Raw genomic sequence first — 22367 nt, 5'->3', positions numbered from 1 at the left:
TAAAAATTAGGTATATAGTTAAAGAAGTGAGAGTTGAACCTACAACCTTTCTTATGTAATGACTTATAATAAGTAAACAACCACTAAACTAGTTAGTTAATTTAGTAATTTAGAGTACCAGTTTGTTATTTTTTATGTCATTAATATGTATAAAATTTGACATGATTGAATTTTATTTTTACTTTGAAAATTTTTTATATATCTGCGGGTAGGGTAGGGTAGGGTAGGGTAGGGTTTAGAACTTTAGGGTGCAGGTAGGGTTAGGGTTGAGAGATTCTCAACCCGCGGGTAGGGTAGGGTAGAGTATTAATAGAATTTTCAACCCGCGGGTAGGGTTAGGGTAGGGTCCAAACCCTACCCTATCCTACCCATTGCCAGCCCTACTTGGGACAGTGCATGACAATTTTTAGTATATAAACGTTACAATATTTTCTATAAAAAACATATATTCACATGGATAAACAAGTCGAGTTATACATTTGGATGCACTAAAAAAGGGTTATACATGTGATGGAGGTCTATAAACATAAGTAATAAGCAAAATAAATATAGCAATAATGGTAACTAATGCCGTCCAGCGGCAGGATCCAAGTGGTGTCCAGTCCCACATCCACGAGGACGGGGGACACCCTGGGAAGACGGTATGGACGATGACGAACAACTGGTTGGCTGGAAGTGGGTGGTGGACGTTGGTATGGTAGCGGAGGAAGAGCTGATACAATCATGGGAGGAGGAGTAGGAGGTGGTCTCCAGACAGAACCAGATGGTGGAGGCGGTGGTGGCAGGGATGGAGAACGATAGTAGGGTGACGGAGCAGAACCTGACTGGTGCGATGGTGGAGGAGCTATCCCATGCTGGATGGAAACACTGCTCGACGTCCCAAGTATGTCGGTGTCGTCTCTCCTGTGGCGATAACGACTGGCCAAGGCATCCATCGCATCACTCGGTGCCTCGATGATCTCGAACATATCATCGATGGTTATCATATCATCGGATCCAATGTCGAACTGGGGCTGCTCCCAAGCGCTGTCATCAGTCGGGTGGTGACCAAGGACTGAGGTACCTGGCATAAGCCTCGTAGCAACATCATCCTCATGGGCAGCAAAAAATGCGTTAGATGGCTGCTCTGCATGTGCATTGGGAATGACATCCTCGTGTACTTCCTCCTGTCGGGTGTACTCAGCCTCCTCGTCTGACAACTGCTGCTTTCCATCCTGAGGAACCCCTCCGTCCCTGCTGGCACGCGAACCACGTGCCTCTCGCACTGGTCTCTGGACATCATCACGAAGTCACCTCCTCGCCCGTCGCCTATGATCTATGACCAGGGGCTGCAGGGAGGATATCAGCCGGTGGGGCTGCTGCTCTGGGATCGGCCAGAATGTCATCGCCGGAAAGATAACTCACTGTGTCGGACGAAAATCCGGATGACCATCGATGGTAACCAAGTGCTGTGGCTGGTAACGGCCCCTGAATAAATCGTACCAGTACCGATGCTGGTCCGGCCACTAGACATTATCTCCCCTGGTCGTCTTGAAGAGATACTCATCAACATTCACTGGGTCCTCGGGCCTGTGTTGTTGCCCCCTAGCTGCCTCTTCACCATGTCAATGTAATGGAACTCGACAAAGTAAAAACATACGATAGGGATGACAACCCTCCATGTATAAAGCTCGGCGTCAGTCATGAGCCAGTTTGACACAATCTGACGTAGCTCTGCATCGTCGTATAGAGTACATCAAAGCTGTTTGCCAAACATTTATGGACCTTCATTAATTAAACGATAAACCAATGCTAAATTGTAAAATAATAAAAACACATAGATCTCACTCTATCATACCTGCTCAAATGTCAGCGCATCAATACGATGTTGCAAACTCAGTATCCTACCATCATGACGATCTCTGCTGTGCTGCGCAAGCCCTGCCAACCTGCACAGATTGACGATAGTTTAACATATTGTAATTAGTTATATTCTAACATATATTAACTGTCTACCATATAATAATCAACAAATTAATTACAACTTTAATATACCTGGATGCAAGTGGAACCTGACGACATCGTAACTCGCTGGGCTAAAGCACGGGAATCTATGGTATATCCACGATACAAGAAGTGGCAAACAACCCGCAATGTCTGTCACGTTACGGGATGCCAACGTGCACAATGAGTGGTAGGTATGGCGGAGAAGTGCATACCCCATGACAACTGGCTGCATGCATCGATCGAAATTCTCTAGCAGTGGCAGCCATCTCACTGGCACAAGTGTAGCCGACTTGTTCGTGAATAGAAAACCCCCAATAAGCATCATCAGGTAGCATCGGGCTTACTACCGGAGAGTCTCTGGGGCTGCTCCATCAAGGATATGTGCCACTCAGTTCCTGAGCCATGTTATCCTGATCCCAAACACCTACTTCCTTCCCTCCTGCGGTGCTGGCGGCCTGGCACCCAACAAATTCCCAGCCCACTCCCATGTCGGGTGCTCATGCCACCACTAAAAGTCTCTGGTACAACTTTCAACAGGCTCTCCAGCAGTGCGTAGTCCAGTGTGGTAGGCAATATTCTCGAGCGTAATGCTGGTCTCATCCCACGGAAGGTGGAACGTATGGGTCTCCGGCCTCCACCGCTCAACAAATACAGAGATCAAGCAACCGTCAAACATAAAATTCCTCAGCTCTACTGCATGCCCAAATCCAGCCTCCCTTATATAGGGAAGTAGGATGGGTGGCGGCGGGAGACCTAGTGTCACACAGCGTGACAAAAGTAACCGTAGTCACTGCAATTCCCAAAACAGATAATTACCGCATATTAGTTATATCTAAACCATTAATTGTCCCTAAATAGTACTACAACTTATAATGCACCTACCTATGCGTTTACATTAAATGTAAGATATATATAAATTTCTAAGTCACTAAAGACTAACACCCTAAACGCATTACAAGATAAATATATAAATCTACAAATCTTAAACCCATTAAACACTAACCTCAAAGTCCAACGCTCCAGCTACATGCCAAGTATCATTCAGTCTATTAATGTCTTCCGCGCGGACATATCCTTAGGGCCATAACTCGTGGAGAAACTTGCTTTCACACGTGCAAAATCTCAAAAATTTTTAAAAATTCACTCTAATCCACGCACTTTTCGGATGCTGTGGGTTTATATACACCCTAGACCGTATCTCGGATGCACTGTCCCAAATTACAAAAAATGTGCATATCTCGGATGCAATAGGGTAAGGCAAATTAAAGCCATATCTCGGATGCACTGTATCTAATATCTAGTCTTGTTCATATCACGGGTGCATCCGAGATATGACTGGCACGTTCTGTATCACAGAACGGAGGCAGTGCATCCGAGATACGTTCGTTTTGTAGTTTCATCCACTATATCCGAGATGTGACTCAAAATATATTTTAATAGATACTTACACGTTTATTTAAATCGATAAATATTACATTTTTTAATTTAAATAAAAAAATCCTAGTTTGTAGTCGTCTCGATTAAGGATGTCAACAAGGCAGGCTTGGGAATGCCTGTCTGCTTTCCAACACTGAACCTCAAATTCCTAAATTGATAGTAACCCTAAAATTTTAAAGATAATTATGGTAATTCACATATTTCACAATTTAGAGGAGATTCTAGCTTTCGAAAGAAAAATTTTCCATCTCCATCCTAAACTGATTCCGTTATGTTGAATAAGAAGGACGATAAAATTTGTACTTGATGATTTTCAACTACTAGAAAAAAAGAAACAAAAGAAAAGGGGCAAAAGTGAGTGACTTAGTCATTGTGTGAGTCTTTGCAGCAAAACAAGTTTAATATTATTAAATTGTCATATTGTGTCTCAAAATTTTGAGACACTAAACGGAACTTACATGAATGTAACTCAATTTCAAATTTTACCTAATTTTTTTAGGGATTATTTTACAATTTTTTTAAGAAAAGGTTATTAGATTATAAATTAAGATTCATATATTGGATTTTTTAAATAAATAAAATAAACCTTTTATTTACGAAAATAAGTAATTTGTAGCGTTTTTATCGAAATGTTCTATATTTTTTATCTCGTTTACACTATAAACGAAATATGAGACAAACGATGTAGTCGTATAAGGTTTGCACACATGGTGTGTAGCGTCTTTATCTCGTTTACAGTATAAACGAGATATACACAATGTTTTCATTTACACTGTAAACAAGATAAGAAAAAAGCGCACCTATATATTGAAGTCGTTTACAAAGCCTTTCTCGCCCCCTTTTCTTCCATTTCTTCTACTTTTCTCCCACTTCTAGTTTTTTCTAACCATATTATCGAAGTACTCAGAGATTATGACGCGTACATATACACGAGATGATGACATCAACTGCCTGAACGCGACGTGGCATATCATTGGGACAACCGACTTCGAGGTTAGTATTGTTATTTTCAAGCATAAGTTAAATAAGCATATATTTCTAGTCATGGTTAGAGTATTTTTATAGATGTAGTATATGTTAGGTGGTAGAATATATTGTTAGTAAATAGTAATTGATAGGATATGATTTTAGTTATTAGTTAAATTAATTTATTAACTAAATGTTTATTTCATTTTGTTTTTATTTAAATTAAATTATTAAATAAAAGTTTATTAATGTAGGTATTAGTTATTTAAGTAAATATTTTTAGTTATTTGTTAACATAATTTAGTTATTAGTTATATTAATTTATTCAGTAAATATTTGTTTGTAGATATCTTTTTAGTTTGATAGCTTTATCGATAATATTTTTTATTGTTATTCAATGTTTTAATGGGACTTACAATTGTTTGATATGTTTTTTCGAAAGGTTGACCTTTAAAAATTAATTATTCTGTTTTCAATTGAGTTATAAAATGTGGAATACTTGTTTAATATGTTTTTTTGTTTTTATTTCGACATTTAAATGTTTACTTTTTGAAATAGATTTCTTATTTCAATTATTTTTTTTTACTAGAGGTCTCGCTTACTTCTCCATAGACGAGTGAGTCACACACTTGTTTCACCAGACGCCATTGTCCCTTACTTGAGGGAGGCTGGCTTTGGCGACACAGTGCTGCTTAGGGGCTTTATGTTTGACAACTCCCTGATTTTGGCATTCATGGAGTGTTGGCATCTGAAGACCCACATTTTCTACCTACCATGGGGTGAGTGCACCATCACCCAGCAGGATGTTGCCTACCACCTTGGATTATGCATGCATGGAGAGCCAGTGAGTTGGTGCTTCCGTTATTTTCAAACATGGTACAAGCATGAGACTTCGGATTGTTTGGAGTAGCTACTTGGTGTCAGGCCTCCTCATGGTCAGTAGTAGAGCCCGCAGAGGAAGGAGTCTTTCTCCCTCAAGTTGACAAGGCTTTGGAACCAAATCTGGCAGATGCTCGATATAGCTAATCCAGTCACCCTCCGAAAGTACATGAGGTGTTATATATTGTTGTTGATTGGGATTACCTGATGACTGACAAGTCAAACAATCAGGTCCATCTCAGGTGACTGCCTTTACTGGATGACTTTCAGACATAGTTGTAAAAACCGGACCGGACCGGCCGGTTCGACCGGAAAACTGGTGAACCGGACCTCTAACCGATCCGGTTAAGTGATATGACCGGATAAGGAAGAGAACTGTTGAGAACCGGGTTGAACCGGCCGGTTTTGATGAAAACCGAAAAACCGGCGGTTTCTGGATAACCGACCGGTTCGGAAGCCCTTTTTTTTTTTAATTCATTTTCCAAAACGACGTCGTTTTGGTTTATATATAAAAAAAAGAAAGAAATCGTATACGCGGTACCCCCAAACCCCACTCCCAGCTTTCACTTTCCACTTTTCCCCCAACCCTAATCCCCTAACGGCTAACCCTCTCTGCCACCACCTCACTTCACTCTGTCAGTGTCACTCACCCAGCCACCGCCGCCAGCCGCCCGCCGTCGTCTTCTTCGTCTCACCGCCGGACACCTATTCTGAAGTCTGAAGGAACAGAACAGACCCGCGGCTCCGCTTCGTCCCTGTTTCTCATCGCCGTCGCCGTTTCCGCGCCGTCGCCCTCGCCGTTGCCTCGCCGTTGCTGCGCCGTCGCCCTCGCCGTTGCCTCGCTCTTCTGCTCTGTCAAACAGGTTAGCTCCAGTTCTCCTCTGTTCTGCACTTCTCGCTGTTATGACTTATGAATAATGCTGTTCTGCACTTCTTCTCTGTTCTCCAGCAACCTTAAACTGCACTTCTCCTATTTTATCCAGCAACTTTAAACTGCACTTCTCCTATGTTATTCTATTCTGTGTTGAAAACTTAAAATTTCTGGGATGAATATGCTTGTTGAAATATGAACAAAGGCACAGAAAACTGCAACAGGAGCAACAATGAGGAGAATTGTCAGTGCCAATGATCTCACATCTGGTCCAAATATGAACCTACCCTGAAAGAAAAATTTCTGCAAAAGAAAAGCACTGAAAACATGAATTAGTAAGCATCTCCTAAGTGATAAATTGGCCAGATACAGTAAGTAATTCAAATAATATGCAACAATATAACTAAATTTTCCTGTTCAATAAATGTTTTGTAACAAACAAATTACAACATGAAAAGTACAATACATCTGGACTTGATTCCCCAGTTGGATATTATGTCTCAGGTGGCCAAAGGATGCTTGTTTATGAGTTTGTGCCAAATAAAACACTTGAGTTTCATTTGCATGGTAAGATATTTTCCATTCGTTGCTCCAAAGTTAAATCTTTATCTCCTCTTCCCCCCACATATATTAGCATTTTTGATTTATGAAGAATGATGCATACATAGATAATGTAGAATGAAGGACAAAATTTAATTTTTCACCTATATGGCATGCAATTTCCCTTTTCTTCCTATACATAGGATTTACTCCAATCATTCTCTAATAAATGTGATGAACTTTAAGTGTACGCATATTTTGAGTAGTATAGCTTCTGTGTTTAATAAAATTGTTTTCTTATGCAGAATTATGGTTTAAAAATTTTGTGGAGTTGAGTTTAAATAGATTGGATTGGTAATTGAGGTTTAGGACTACACTGTCTTGAGAATTGGAGACAAATAGCAAAAGATAGTGATGAATTCTGTGTGATCTGGTATAACTAGTAATATGTGTTGTATATGATTTAGCAGTTATAATTTTACATATATAATTAGTTTTCTAGTGTCTTGATGGCAATGCCGAAGAAACACTACGGAGATTAATGAAATGGTTATGTGGATTGTTTGAGGAAAATGTCTCTTTAGGTGATTAAGTATAATAGGTGTTTAGGAGATAGTCTTTTTGAGATTATGAGTCGTTTGTAATTTGTCTAAACAATGAACAATCCTCCCCTTTGGGTCGAGATTCCTAACAATAATCGAAAAAAAAAAGTGTGATAAACTTTTTGTTTACGACTATTTTTAGTATTTTATATTTTTTATTTATGTGAAACCGGTTTTATCGGTTCAACCAGCGGTTTATCGGTTGAACCAATAAACCAGTAAACCAGTGACCTGACCGGTTTGATTACCGGTTCGGTTCTTACAACTATGCTTTCAGAGGTGTCGTTCTCTGTCTTGGAGATCAGCTGTACTTGTATAGATGTACCACTCCCTATGTTCTGCAACACATCGATCCACCACAGACATTGCTGGATGCGCTCTAATGCTAGCCTATTGGATACCATAGATTTCCTCAGTGGTGTCCACTTGAGAGACAGGTTCTGATGTATCTCATGGCTGTGAGGTAACTATTACTTATGGTTTTGTTCTTCTTCATTTATGTATTTGAAGGTCATGTTCCATAAATTAATACACTGTTATTCTTGCATACGTCCATAGGTTGATAGGTATGGCACAGTGGAATAGGGACCAACACGAGCAGAAAGTCCTCCGATGGCATCTGGCATTGGATCGGTTACAATTACATGAGGTAAGTGATATTCTTTTATTCAGTCACAACTGTGTGAATTACATATCCGTTGTAAGTAACTATTGCTCATGATTATACTACATCTTATCTTGTAATTCCTGTGGACGCTGTACGGCAACCTTGCACTGCAGGCCCTGTGTCTGTTATGGCTGAATGAGAAGGCAGAGTGGGGACATGGATATTTGTTGTTCTCCTCGTCTGGTTCAATATTGTTGAGTTTCACCATGTTGATCGGGTGAAACGCCAGTTTGGTGCTGAGCAACCAATGCTTGGTGCCTCGGTTAATGTCGATAGATTTCTGACCACCACAGGATGGGGCAAGGACATGTGGTGGCCTATCAAGCTTTGACAGTGGTATTATCTCTGAAGGGGTTGATTTGAAGAGGGGCATCGGATCTCCATTCAGCCGTTCATAGACTACCGGACTATGCAAGAGTATTGGGACTAGTACAGACAGGCTTGCCGCGTTAGACATCTGTCCAGCCAGCAGGTATTTGATGACACCAGACTGTTGGACATATGGGGTGATGTCTAGCCTACTGCCAGCCAATTTAGGAATGTTCTTCACCTTCTCCAGAACGTCCCCGATCACCGTCGACGTGCTAGGGAGGTTCGGCAGAACACTCGGAGGCCGACCAGGAGAGAGATGGGTGCTACAAAGTGCGGAGGAGCTGCACGACCTTAGAGGGAAAGGGTCAGGCCTTGCAGGGAGGATTGGATGTCGAGTTCGAGGGGGAGGTTAAGTATCATCGACAGGAGGAGCACAGTGAAATACTAGGAGACGACGACGACTCACCACCACCACCACCACCACCTCCGGGGTCATAATCACAGGCAGTTCGAGATGATTGGGATACTTTCCCCCGGACTAGTTTGATCTTGGGCCATCGAGTAGTCGTCACGAGGCCTCTCTAGTCGACGAGATCCAGTTTGACGAGGTATTCTAGATTTATACCGCTAATCAGCACACCATGCAGCACATCGTAGAGTAATTTCACACCGACATGGAGCAGAGTATTGGACAGGTTCATCAGTATTCGTCTGCACCCGTTTCTACGTCAGTGTGGGTTCCACACATGTCATTGGGGCCTAGCAGTTCATATAGAACAGATGTCCATCCTGGTGCTCAGTATGTGATAGCCCCATCGGTGGACTACGGGTGCTTGATGATAGCCCCCAGCAGATGCCTGCAACACCATGTCCTCTGCCTGGTCAGCCTTAGTATCGGACCCAGCCATATGCTCGTCCATCTCCACCATCGCCTCCACCAAACTCGCAGAATCCCTCTCATCACGAACAACCTCCATCGAATCCTAGACCTAGCGAACCTCATCGGCAGGCACAGCCTCCCCTCTGTGGCACCGTACATCGGTTACATTACTCACATGACCAACATCGATGATGTACTTATCTTGTTTCTTGTATTAGTTAGTTTGTATTTTGTACCTTATTTATGTTTGTATCCATCTTTTATGTAACTTGTGTTTTCTATGTCATTTATGTTTGTACATTTAGACTTTATTTACCTTTGTTGGAATTAAACACAGAAGAAGCACAAATTACACCCAACTAACGATCGAATTAAAAAAAATACAGCCGCAAATAACACCCAACAAATGAAGGAACTAAAAAAAAGTACAACCGCAAAAGACACCCAAACAAATGAAAGAACTAAAAAAAGTATAACCACAAATAACACCCAACAAAGTGGCGACATTGCTAAGCTTCGCCTGTGGGTTGATTGGGATAGCCTTTCTGGGTATGCCCAGTTTGCCTGTATAGACCACAGCGTTTCTCTTGTTGCTCTTTCTCATCCATATCATTACGAAACCTAGTGGGAACTAGTCTGCCAGTAGCTTTCTTACACATAGATGGATTAGGACGCAAGCATGTCCCGTACCACTTCGGCCACAGCTTTTCATCTGGTATCGGTGGGAACTCTACCTCATACACCTTGAACATAGTCTCTTGTCTATACACCGGATGAACATATGGATCCCATTCAATGCTTGCGGCGGCACAGGCAGCAAGTGCATGACGACATGGGAAATGGAGTGATTGGAAAAGTCTACAATCACACGTGCCTACTGTCAACCGAATACAGAATGAACCATGTGACCAATCCTCGAAAGACTCTAACTCATCGACTACAAACACTAAAGCCCTTCTGTTGCAATGAGTAGCACGCGCATCTTCGAGATTCCCTCCTTGTTCTTCTCAATGGCTGGTCGCTGCCAGTTGTGCATGTACCTCCCTGCCCTTTCTTATGAATAACTGCTACAGCCTCTCGTAAGTACATCGCACGATGGCTGAAATTGGTAAATAACACATACCCTTAAGTACTACATTCATGTACTGAGAGAGGTTCATTGTCATGTGACCAAACCAGCGACCGCTGTCGCAATATTGTAACCATATTTCCTTGTTGAATCTACCTGCTCAGTCCGCCATCTCACATGACAGACCTCTCAAGACATCCATGTACCACTTGTACCCATCCTTGCTGGGACTATAAGCGGCATTTATGAGATATCTCTTGCCCTCTGCAGATTTGAAACGAGACATAAAGTTTGCGGCATGTACCTAACACAATAAGCATGAAACGACTTAGGAGGATGCCAACCGCTATCGTTGGCTCTCAGTGCAGCCTTGATCGCCTGTGATCTATCAGATATAATCAACAGGCCATCTTGTGTGGTCACATGTCGTCTCAAGTTAGTAAGGAAGAATGATCAGGACTCCGTAGTTTCAGACTCAATAATTGCAAAAGCAACAATAAGGATATTACTGTTACTGTCTCGTGCCACTCCCATAAGCAACACACCACCATATTTGTCATACAGATGTATTCCATCGATGGAGATGAAGGGCTTGCAATGCTTGAAAGCCTCCACACAGGCAGGAAAGACCCAAAATACCTTATCAAATTGGCTTCAGTCGCAGACCATAAGGTGCCCATCATAGTGCGGTATGACGCTGAAATCACGTACTGTTTCGGGACAACAACTCTGCAATTCTTGCAGCAACCTCAACACCTTATTGTATGACTCCTCCTAATCACCGTATATCTGAGCAATTGCCTTGTGCTTCGACATCCAAACCTTTTTGTACGAGAGTTTGAAGTGATAACTTTGGCTAACTGCACCTTGGAGAACAGGGATATTGACGGATGGACTGGACTGTATCAGGGGAAGGATGACACTACAAATGAGGTTACTGTCCAACTGTCGATGGTCCTGTGACATGGTGGGTGCTAAGCACGTATGTGCACCTCTAACCCTACACACCTCCCGAACGAAATAAAATATACATGGTTGACATTTTTAACAAATATAATAACGATAAATAAGAAAATATACCACAATTTAACTTGACCTCACCAGTATCTGAGATTCTGTCAGAGGGCAACATGGAGACTCCAAGGGCATCCTGCTACAGATTTCCATCAACTGGCATGGTATTTTAAGCAGTCCGATTCCACAACTCGATACTCAGCACTTTCTACGAATGTTGTAATTCTTCACACCTTGCATTATTGCATATCTACTTTTGAATCTGTGGCCAACCCAAAACTCTACACCACCATCTAAGTTGTAATCGTATTCACCCGTATTGGAAAATAAAATCTTCTCGTGCATCGCGTCTAGGTCCAATAAATGATAGTGACTGGATACAACTGATAAAGACTAGAATTGGGTGCAGGACAGGCAGAAGATACACCGAAATGATGCATCGATCGGCGTCTTTGCCAAACTCCTCCTCATCATCATCTTTAAAAGAACCACTATCGTTACTATCGGCAACATACTCCTTATCGAACTCCTTACCGTTCATGTCTATGTCTACCGCTGGACTAGCGCAGTGCAGTAGTGGTGGTGCAAGAGGTGGGTCATCATGCACAAAATTTCAATGGCCAGATCCATCACTACCGACATCACCAACCTCCGCAAAAAGCTCCACCACTTGTTCCGCCATGATTCTACAATGGATGTTAAACATGAGCCGCACATGCTCGTCGCTATGGAGTCAAAACAGATGGAACCAAAAAACTCCATTTTCCATTGGCGCTAGCAACCTGTACCCAACCCTGCCATTCTCTTTTCTCCAGCTAGCACCAACACTCGTTAATATCAGACTCTTTACCTCAGACAAAGAGCTTACTCATCGGATGCGCAACAAAATGGGATTATTACACTTAAATATCATCACAGTGTCACTGTTTCTCATATGACAATTGAGATACACACTAACAACCACATATCCACTACTAGTAAACATTTTTGCTTAATTTTTGGAAGAAAAACGGAAGAAAATAAGTGAAATGTTTGTGAAAAATACAAATGGTAACACATCTTTTTATAGTTGTTGAAATTTTATCGTATTATATCTCGTTTACAGTGTAAACATCATCATTTGCCACTTATCTCATTTACAATGTTATTTTATTTATACTATAAATGAGATAAGAAATACAACACATTTCGATAAAAATATTATAAATTATCTATTTTCGTAAATAAACAATATTTTATTTATTTAAAAAAAAATCCAATTTTACTCTATATCTTTAATAAATTTGGCACATTGGCACTAAAAATAGCCGGTATTAATCACTGCTTTTTTGAAAAAAGAAAACATAGTTAATGTAAAAATCAACAAGCAAACAAGGATGTTGAACCTACCCCACTCTCAGATTTTAATAGTATCTTTTATCATTTTTGTTTGACCAAAATACTTTGAGATAGTGCATAGAAATAATTGAGTTTGGCATATAAAAAGACTAAAAATGGGTAAAGAAAATATAAAAAAATATTCAAAAAGTAAAAAAAAAATTATTCCCTGGTGCTTATCCATATATCAATTTGAAAGATTGAGCCATTATCACATGCAAAATGTAATGATATAGAACCATTTGTTAGACAGACCTTCAATCGAAAAACTAAGATTTAAATAAGTAAAGAATTGATGACTGCAAGATTTGTGAGTTGTGACATATCAATATTAACAAGAAACTTTGAATGTGTTTGAGGTTTTTTTTTTCTAACAGAGGAAAAAGAGAGGAAAAAAAAAACCAAAGCCAAATTAATGGCTTGGTTCTTAAGCATATCAAATAATGATATTCATTCTATGATTGAAATCGTTCTACATATTCCTTTTGAATTTTTTTTTTTGGTGACTAATATTCCTTTGAATTTGAAACAGCATTTTTAGGTACAAGATCAATTGCGTAATTAATTATTTTTTGAATTAAAGTGATGTCTTAAATCTTTTTTGTTAGATTCTTTTAATTTTTAGAATAATATCCTTAAATTTCTTCCTATGCATCATAAAAAAAGTATTAAAACAATTTATTCACAAAAAATATCGTAAAAAATGACATTTTTAAATAAAGATTAGACCTCTTAAAATAGCATAAAATTCAACTTAAAAAATACTAGCATCTTTTAATTTTTTAGAGCAATTTTTTACCCATTATCTATCAAAATTATAGATAAGATAACTAAAACCTGCTAATTCACTAAGACATATCTAATTGACACTACAGTTCATTTTAACCGAGTTTACAAAATAATGGACTAAAAAAAAAGAACGAAAGAGAAGATAAAATATAAAGAATAAATGACCAAATGTACCCATGAAAGATGAAAACGCTGACAATTGTACCCATAGAAGACCGAAACTAACTTTGTACCCATTGAAGATGCGGTCCGTGTGACAGATATACCCTGCCTTGGTTTGACACCAGCTTCGTGCTTAAACGAACCTACGTGGCACTCCAAACCCCCCAAACCCCTATTTACGTGGATTTGAACGTTATTATAAGGATTAACCCATGAAGTGGAAACCCTAGGGAGTCATCTTCCCTAATTCGAACCACACCCCAGTAAATGCAATTGACTTCAACCTCATCCAGTTTCAAGTGCACATAAGGAGAGAAGAAATTTTCTCGTGAGCGCTGGCATGTCGTTGCGAAGATATAACTCTCCTGCAAGTGATGGTCTCCTGCAAGTGATGGAACTTGCAGCAGTTCATCGAGTTCGAAGAGGATGAAGGGAAAGATGCTCGACGGAAAATGCTTGTGTGGGAAGGATGTTGTGTTGATAGAGTCTGGCACCATGACAAATCCTAACAGATGGTTCATCAGATGTCCTGGGTGGGGGGTAATGTACACGCTGTGTTCTTGTTCAGGTTAGAAATCTATTTTTGACATTGTTGTTGACTATTCGGTTGGTTTATTTTTTCCAGACAAGAGATTGCAAATGCTTTGTGTGGGTGGATGAAATTGAAGAAGGATGGGAGGGCTTAGCAAGAGCTTTAGCAAAAAGAAATTCCGATCAGTCTTATCCAAGGCATGAGGATGGCGTGACTGTAACGACTGGTCTGGAAAATCAGGCAGCATCGTCGATGATGTCCAGGAAATTGGAAAAATTTAGGGGTGAAGTTAGGGGGGAACTTAGGGGAATGAGATTGTTGCTCTCAACCATTGCGTTGGGGGTTGCCTTGTGTTTAATTTTTGAGTTGTATTTGGTTATGAAAGTGTAAGATGTGTATGAGTTGGGAACTTTGGTATGACATGCTGCTTAAGTGATTGTATAACTTTGATTTGGTTTTTATTAATTCTGATGCATTAACATAGGCATGAAGATTTCGATCTCTGGTAGTGTTATGTTTAGTTGTAGTTGATGCAGCCATGTAGATTGACATAAAGTTTATCTTGAAACAATGCTATTGTACACTCACCTGAATCTGTCTCTTCCTCTTAAGAAGCAAGTATAAGTAGAACAAGAAACATAGCAACAATATGCTTTTGGTTTCTATTCTAAGGATTCATCCAAAATTAAAAAATGATGTGCTGTCAAAAGACTGATAACATAACCATTGTAAATAGAGGATTCTGATTTACAAAAAATAAGACTTATGACATAAGCCAAACCAGACCATGTTTGGTTGCTCAAAAAAACACCCTGAAATCAAGTTTAACTACCTTATCCTAAACCAGACCATGATAATTACACAATACAAGAGTCTCGAGTTGCTCTTTAATATAACAAAATAACCAAATGCCAGCATCAGTTTTTGACGACCATTGTCGAGTACATTAAAAAAAGAAAACATAACATTAATGAACCATGAAATTCCTATGCTGATTGAGTCTCCAAACCCATGCGTTTCTATCAAAGTGGAGTTGAGTTGCTGCTCCCACTTGAAACACCTGTTTTTGATCCACTGAATGCGCCTTTCCTTCCACGTTCTCTTGGCACAGTAGATTTGCCAAGGACAGTCCTCATCATAGCATATAGCCTTGGATCTTGTTGAGTCACAACGAGCAAAGAATATGCTCCTGCCAATGTGGATATTAAACTTTCGGACAGCCTTCCTGAACTGGTTCAGAGTCTCAAACTCCATCCCCAATTCCAACCTCACCTGGCTAACCGGGGCATCAGCATTGCTCTGAGGAAAAACCGGAGTCTCAGTATCATCGTCACTTGCTATGCTATGCAAGTCCTCTGAAGAATAGCAATGATGTCCAGGGTTTTCATCAGAGAATTCATCCTCCTGAACTGGCACATAAAAGGTTGGTGTCTTGTCCGGATCAGGGTTCGGGATAAAGGATTGCCCTGTAGGAGGAGGCCTCCTGGTTGATCTCCTCTTTTTCCCCTTTTGCCCTCCATCAGCCTCAAATGAAGGATTGCTTTGATTAGTTTGGGGGACCCTATTGGAATCAGAGGATCGGCCTGAATCGGGGATTGATTGGGAAAGTGGATTCCTACATGGCTGTGGGGTGTATTGGGTAAGTTGTTCGGGTTCAACAGGTTCATAAACATTGGCTTCAAGCAGCTGGGAGGGTTGTGACTGACTTGATGGTGGCTGATCTGGTAGGACAGGGGTTGGAGGAGGCTAAGAAAACTGTCCTGCTCCATGGGATGATGCTGGTGGTGGATCTGCTGTCTCCTGGGGCACACTGTGAGTATCCTCTTTTTGTGGCACACTGTGACTATCCTCACCCCTTCTTTGGTTCTCTTTCACAACTTGCACATTACCTACAATTTCAGCATCATCATGATCTTCCACTATTACCAATCTTCTCTTTGGACTCTTCTTTGGTATTGGCGTCCTTTTGGCACATGTCTTTACTCTCCTCTTTGACGGAGTCATATTGTTCTCCTCAACAATCACAGCCTGGTCCACCGGATGCTCTATATACACATTGATTTTGTTACCATTCTTCACGGTTGCCTCATACATTCTAACTACGTCCATATCAACCCTTAGGTCCCTCAACCCATCCTGAAGCTCCTTGCCCGGTTCTTGCCAGTAAAAATTAGAAACGGACGTATATCCAATGTCCTTCAACAAATCAGTTATAAAAAAATCGTTCAGTGTATCAACATTCACCCTATTGATTTCTGTGACTTCACCACCAGTATAACTAATTAACCCACCATGCCCTCTCTCAAACCGTCCTCTATGATTAATACAGAGTGTTATATGGATGGTGGCCATTCCTGGAAATGAAAATACCCAACACAAGCTCAGAAAACATTGTATCTAACCACAGGTAACACAAACCCTAACCCAACTTTTCTACCAATCTTCAGTAATCACATGATTTCATTAGGTACAAGAATATGTCTAACTAATGGGAGTGAAATGAAATTAATCAACAATGGCTATGACATACCTCTGTTCGCCGAGCAGCAAAGGTCGTGACCTCTGCGCCGTCCACCACGACACCCTTGGGCGACGTATTGGCTTCGTACTGGCTTCTTCGACTTGGGGACGACGATGACGAAACCCCTTGATTCACCTTCTTCGCCTGGGAGTTATTCACAACACGTCTCCGACTGGGAAAGCAAGCAATCGCGACCTAAAGTCCTCTGCTAGGGCACACCATTCCTCTCCCGCGCAATGTTCCTCAAAAACCAAACAGTTAGAAAAAAAAGGGTTTAATCCACGTAGATAGGGGTTTGGGGGGTTTGGAGTGCCACGTAGGTTCGTTTAAGCACGAAGCTGGTGTCAAACCAAGGCAGGGTATATCTGTCACACGGACCGCATCTTCAATGGGTACAAAGTTAGTTTTGGTCTTATATGGGTATAATTGTCAGCGTTTTCATCTTTCATGGGTACATTTGGTCATTTATTCAAAATATAAATATTAAAGATGATATGTATCTCCTTATCTGAGCTTCGAATCATACTAATTACTCTGCTAGCATTCTAATCATCATGAAGGTTGTAGAGATCATTATTTATATTCCTCTAAATTTATTGAAGAGTTGAATAAAATAAAAAATATATTTTTTTTTACTAAGCATCCCACTTCAATCAATTGTTCAAATTTGGACAAACAAAATACATACCCAAAAGAGTCAAAATTTCTCTTATTTTGATACAATTTCTGAGGAGATGAAGAAAAACTGAAAAGTTCAAGAGCTTGTTGACATCTACAACAGATATCAGACGTTTTAAGATCATGATAAAACCTAAATTCAACCGTGGAAACCCTATTATGCAGACAAAGTAAAAAAAAATTTTGTATTTTTTTGGCACTTGAAGCCTTCAAATTCACAACGAAGTGTCAAATTCAGCCCAATTAAACTTTCGTTTAATGAACCATCTGTATTCACTGCTAGTTGAGTAGAAATATGATGTAAATGCATTTCAAACTCAACCTGATCTTTTCCCGGCCTGTGGATCAATATTAAAATCCTCCGAGTGCTTTCAACATTTTTTATTAGAAGTTTAAATTGGTCAAATCAATATCAGAGATATTCACATAAGATGATTAGTCCAGAATTTCTCTGCTTCAGATCATACTAATTACTCTGCTAGCATTCCAACCATCATCAGGATTATAGAGATCATTATCTCTATCCTTCTAAATCTATCGAAGAGTTGAATAAAACAAAAAAATATTTTTCTACTAGGCATCCCACTTCAGTCAATTGTTCAAATTTGGACAAACAAAATACATACCCAAAAGAGTCAAAATTTCTTTTACTTTGATACAGTTTCTGAGACAATGAAGAAAAAATTCAAGAGCTTATTGAAATCTACAACAGATATCAAATATTTTAAGATCATAATGAAACCTAAGCTCAACCATGAAAATCCCATTATGCAGACAAAGCAAAAAAAAAATTGTACTTTTTCGGCACTTGAAGCCTCCAAATCCACAACTAAGTGTCAAATTCAGCCCAATTAAACTTCTATATCCACTGTTAGTTGAGTAGAAATTTGGGATGGTAATATGTACTCTACCTGCGGGTACCCAACCCGATCCCACCCGGTCAGGTAGGGTTGCCAACTCGATCCACAGCGGGTAGGGTTTTCGTGCGGGTCGAGTAGGGTGCGGGTTGAGCCTCAACCCTACCCGACCAAACCGCACCCTATATATGTATATGTTATATACTTATATAAAAATATGTTCTAAGTGGATGTTGAACCAAAGACCTCTCACTAAATGCAAAAGATCCTTAGTTATTAAAAGAAGATCATTAATTGATAATTTAATAAATTTTTTTTTACATAAAAGTCAATTCTATTTTAAATTATCATCAAATTATCTAATAATATTGCATCTTTTTTTGTAACCCACGGGTAGGGTCGGGTACCCACGGGTTAAGAGCGGGTAGGGTTAGGGTTGAGATATTCTCAACCCGCGGGTAGGGTAGGGTTGAGTTTATATAAAAATCTCAACCCGCGGGTAGGGTTAGGGTTGACTCCAAACCCTACCCTACCCTACCCATTGCCACCCCTAGTAGAAATAGGATGTAAATGCATTTCAAACCCAATCTGATCTTTTCTCGGCCTGTAGATCAATATTAAAATCCTCCGAGTGCTTTCAACATTTTTTATTAGAAGTTTTCAATGGTCAAATCAATATCAGAGATATTCACATAAGATGATTAGTCCATAATTTCTTTGTTTCGGATCATACTAATTATTCTGCTAGCATTCCAACCATCATTAGGGTTGTAGAGATCATTATCTTTATCCTTTTAAATTTATCGAAGAGTTGAATAAAACAAAAAAATATTTTTCTACTAGGCATCCCACTTCAGTCAATTGTTTAAACTTGGACAAACAAAATTCATATCCAAAAGAGTCAAAATTTCTTTTACATTGATACAGTCTCTGAGGCAATGAAGAAAAAATTCAAGAGCTTATTAACATCTACAATAGATATCAGACGTTTTAAGATCATGATGAAACCTAAGTTCAACCATAAAAATCCCATTATGCAGACAAAGCCAAAAAAAATGTACTTTTTCGACACTTGAAGCCTCCAAATCTACAACCAAGTGTCAAATTCACCCCAATTAAACTTCTATATCCACTGCTATTTGAGTAGAAACAGGATGTAAATGCATTTCAAACCCAACCTGATCTTTTTCCGGCTTGTAGATCAATATTAAAATCCTTCGAGTGCTTTCAATAATTTTTATTAGAAGTTTTCAGTGGTCAAATCAATATCAGAGATATTCACATAAGATGATTAGTCCATAATTTCTTTGTTTCGGATCATACTAATTACTCTGCTGGTATTCTAACCATCATCAGGGTTGTAGAGATCATTATTTCTATCCTTTTAAATCTATCAAAGAGTTGAATAAAACAAAAAAAAATATATTTTTTTTACTTGGCATCCCACTTTAATCAATTGTTCAAACTTGGACAAACAAAATACGTATCCAAAAGAGTCAAAATTTCTCTTACTTTAATATAGTCCCTGAGGCAATGAAGAAAAATTCAAAAGCTTGTTGATATCTACAACAGATATCAGACGTTTTAAGATCACGATAAAACCTAAACTTAACCGTGGAAATCCCATTATGCAGACAAAGCTAACAAAAATTATACTTTTTCGGCACTTGAAGCCTCCAAATCTACAACCAAGTGTCAAATTCAGCTCAATTAAACTTTCACTTAATGAATCACCTATATCCACTGCTAGTTAAGTAGAAATAGGATGTAAATGCATTTTAAACCCAACCCAATCTTTTTTCGGCCTGGAGATCAATATTAAAATCTTCTTGGTGCTTTTAATATTTTTTATTAGAAATTTTTAATGGTCAAATCAATATCAGAGATATTCACATAAGATGGTTAGTTCAAAATTTCTCTTTACATCTAATAAAAAAACTTATGATAAAATCAAAGTTAACCAAAATATTCATTTATTTCTCTATTACACCAGTGTAATTTTATATTTATGATATCATATTAAGTAAGTTTAATTTTAATATATTAATAATATAAAAAATTATACAATGATCCAATTAAATTCATACATTTAAATGATATTTTAAGTAATAAATTTAAAAATTATTTTTTAATAATTATCTAAGTAAAATATTTTTATACTAACATTACATGAAAATTAAATTCATTAAGTTAACATTCACCGACACAAGATCAGTCCTTAGCTTTCTTTGACTGTGCCATATTATCCACATTTCAAAATGCTCTCATGGGGAACAAATGTATCAAGAATTAAAATGACATATCAATGTAAAAGAAAAATAGAATTTTAATGAACATGAGCCAAGCAACTGTTTGAACTATGTCAGGAAGTTGTATGACCCTTCACTATAGATAGCCATTCCTTCACAATAATGTTATCTCACACACAAAAATAATTTCCTCTATCATGCATCCATGCTTTAATATATTTCATTTATTCTTTATAAAAAGATTTTGATTTCATCCATTGAAATTTTAACTTGTCACAATCATTCTATAGTATCAACAACCACCGACAAGTTGTTGCATTTAACATGTGTTATAATATTAAAGTTTTTAAATATACCTAAAATATTGACGTTTCAATAATTTTAAAAGTTGATTTTAATTAATATATATTATATATATTTTTTATAATTAAAATTAACCGTTAAAATTATTAAAACAGCGATGTACTTAATATACTTGAAATTCTTATAACATATAAAGTTTCGAACCCCAAAAAGAAAAAAAAAAGTGGCTACTAGTATAAATTAAGCATTTACCGGCGGTTCATCACATCCACAATTTTTTCCCTAGCCATAGACATAACCAACAACCATGAATATTCACTCTGCTTCAGCTTTCACTTTCCTTCTTTGCTTCTTAGCCATCATTTTCCCACTTTCTTCTTCAAATGTTCAACCTCAAGATCTTACCTTCAAATACTGTGGTAATTAGAAGTTATATTTTACTTTAATAGCCACTAGCCAGTGTATTTTATTATATTTATAAATCAAACCAAGTTAAATTCAATTATTCAAACATACACTATACATATATTATATCAATTAATAACATTCTATACGTTCGGTTTCTTTCACATATTAATACTTGTTACTTGAATTTTATATCTGGCTTTGCAGATAAGAATGCAAAATATAGTATGAAAGTGAGTGCAGTGAAGGCATCATCCAACCCTGTGGTGAGAGGGGTTCCCTTCACCATTAACACCACATTTCATTCTGGTGATGAAGCTTCTCTTTCTCAACTTCTTTGTTTTTAATTCCATCTTTGTAATGAATGAATGTATTGATTATAAAATTGATGCAGATGAGGCAATTACTGGTGGGAAAGCACAATACAGACTTAAAAGTGATGAAGTAGATGCTGTGTATACATATGCAAGCAATGTCTGTGAGGAAAAGCAATGTCCTGTTTCTGCTGGAAAGCATGGTCTCATTCTAGACATGAGGTTTCCTGCAGTTGCTCCAAAGGTTCTATTATTATGCCGAAATTCTTTTTTGCTGGAGTCAATAAGAATCGAACTCTAGACCTTTAAGTTATAAAAGTTCTAATATCATATCATGAAATTACTCTTTACAAAAGTTTGGTTGATAAGAGGAGGCAAATAAATAGTTATATCTCTAATAATTCTAAAGCTATATATATGCATGTATTGCAGGGAACATATCATATGAACATGACATTTGTGGACCAGAATGGAAAGAAGTTAACCTGCATTATCTCTCCCTTCAAAGTTGATGATGCAACTACCAAATGAAGTGCCATGCATGGAGTTTCCTTAACTATTTTAAAAATAAAATTTCTAAGGACACATGACTTTATGAGAGTCATATCTATGTTCTATAAAATGAGTGTTTCTATTGGTATGCATAATAACAATTAAACTATTTTTCTGCTTTCTTTTTCTTTTTCTATTTGCCCTGTTTTAATACCAACCCACAAATAAAAAAAACTCAAATAACATGTTCCATTCAACAATGACATCAAGGATCACATTATCATAAAGATTAAACTTATTTTAATAATTGTCACTTAGGTTTTCACTTTTGCTTGGAATTTATAAATTAAAAAGTCAGTAAAATAGGTAAAGAAATACTTATTAACATTAATATAATATTTTTAATTTAGAATCAATTTGGTAATGATATAATATTGTGTATATTGCAAAAAGAGTTTCTTTCTT

The 22367-nt window shown here is 38.3% G+C and overlaps 1 protein-coding gene across 1 annotated transcript; it reads left to right on the top strand.

The window, feature by feature from the left end:
* The first annotated feature begins 20915 nt into the window (after positions 1–20915).
* Positions 20916–22084, top strand: LOC112702237 (uncharacterized). The gene is made up of 4 exons (XM_025753195.2): positions 20916–21110; positions 21304–21405; positions 21491–21654; positions 21843–22084. Exons 1-4 carry the CDS (start codon positions 20999–21001, stop codon positions 21939–21941), a joined length of 477 nt encoding a protein of 158 aa, XP_025608980.1. The 5' UTR covers positions 20916–20998; the 3' UTR covers positions 21942–22084.
* Positions 22085–22367: the final 283 nt, after the last annotated feature.

The sequence above is a fragment of the Arachis hypogaea genome, chromosome 7 (assembly GCF_003086295.3).
Source record: "Arachis hypogaea cultivar Tifrunner chromosome 7, arahy.Tifrunner.gnm2.J5K5, whole genome shotgun sequence".
In the NCBI taxonomy this organism is placed as follows: Eukaryota; Viridiplantae; Streptophyta; class Magnoliopsida; order Fabales; family Fabaceae; genus Arachis; species Arachis hypogaea.
The sequence above is the reverse complement of the archived record's forward strand: the minus strand, read 5'-3'. Positions and strand labels throughout refer to the sequence as shown.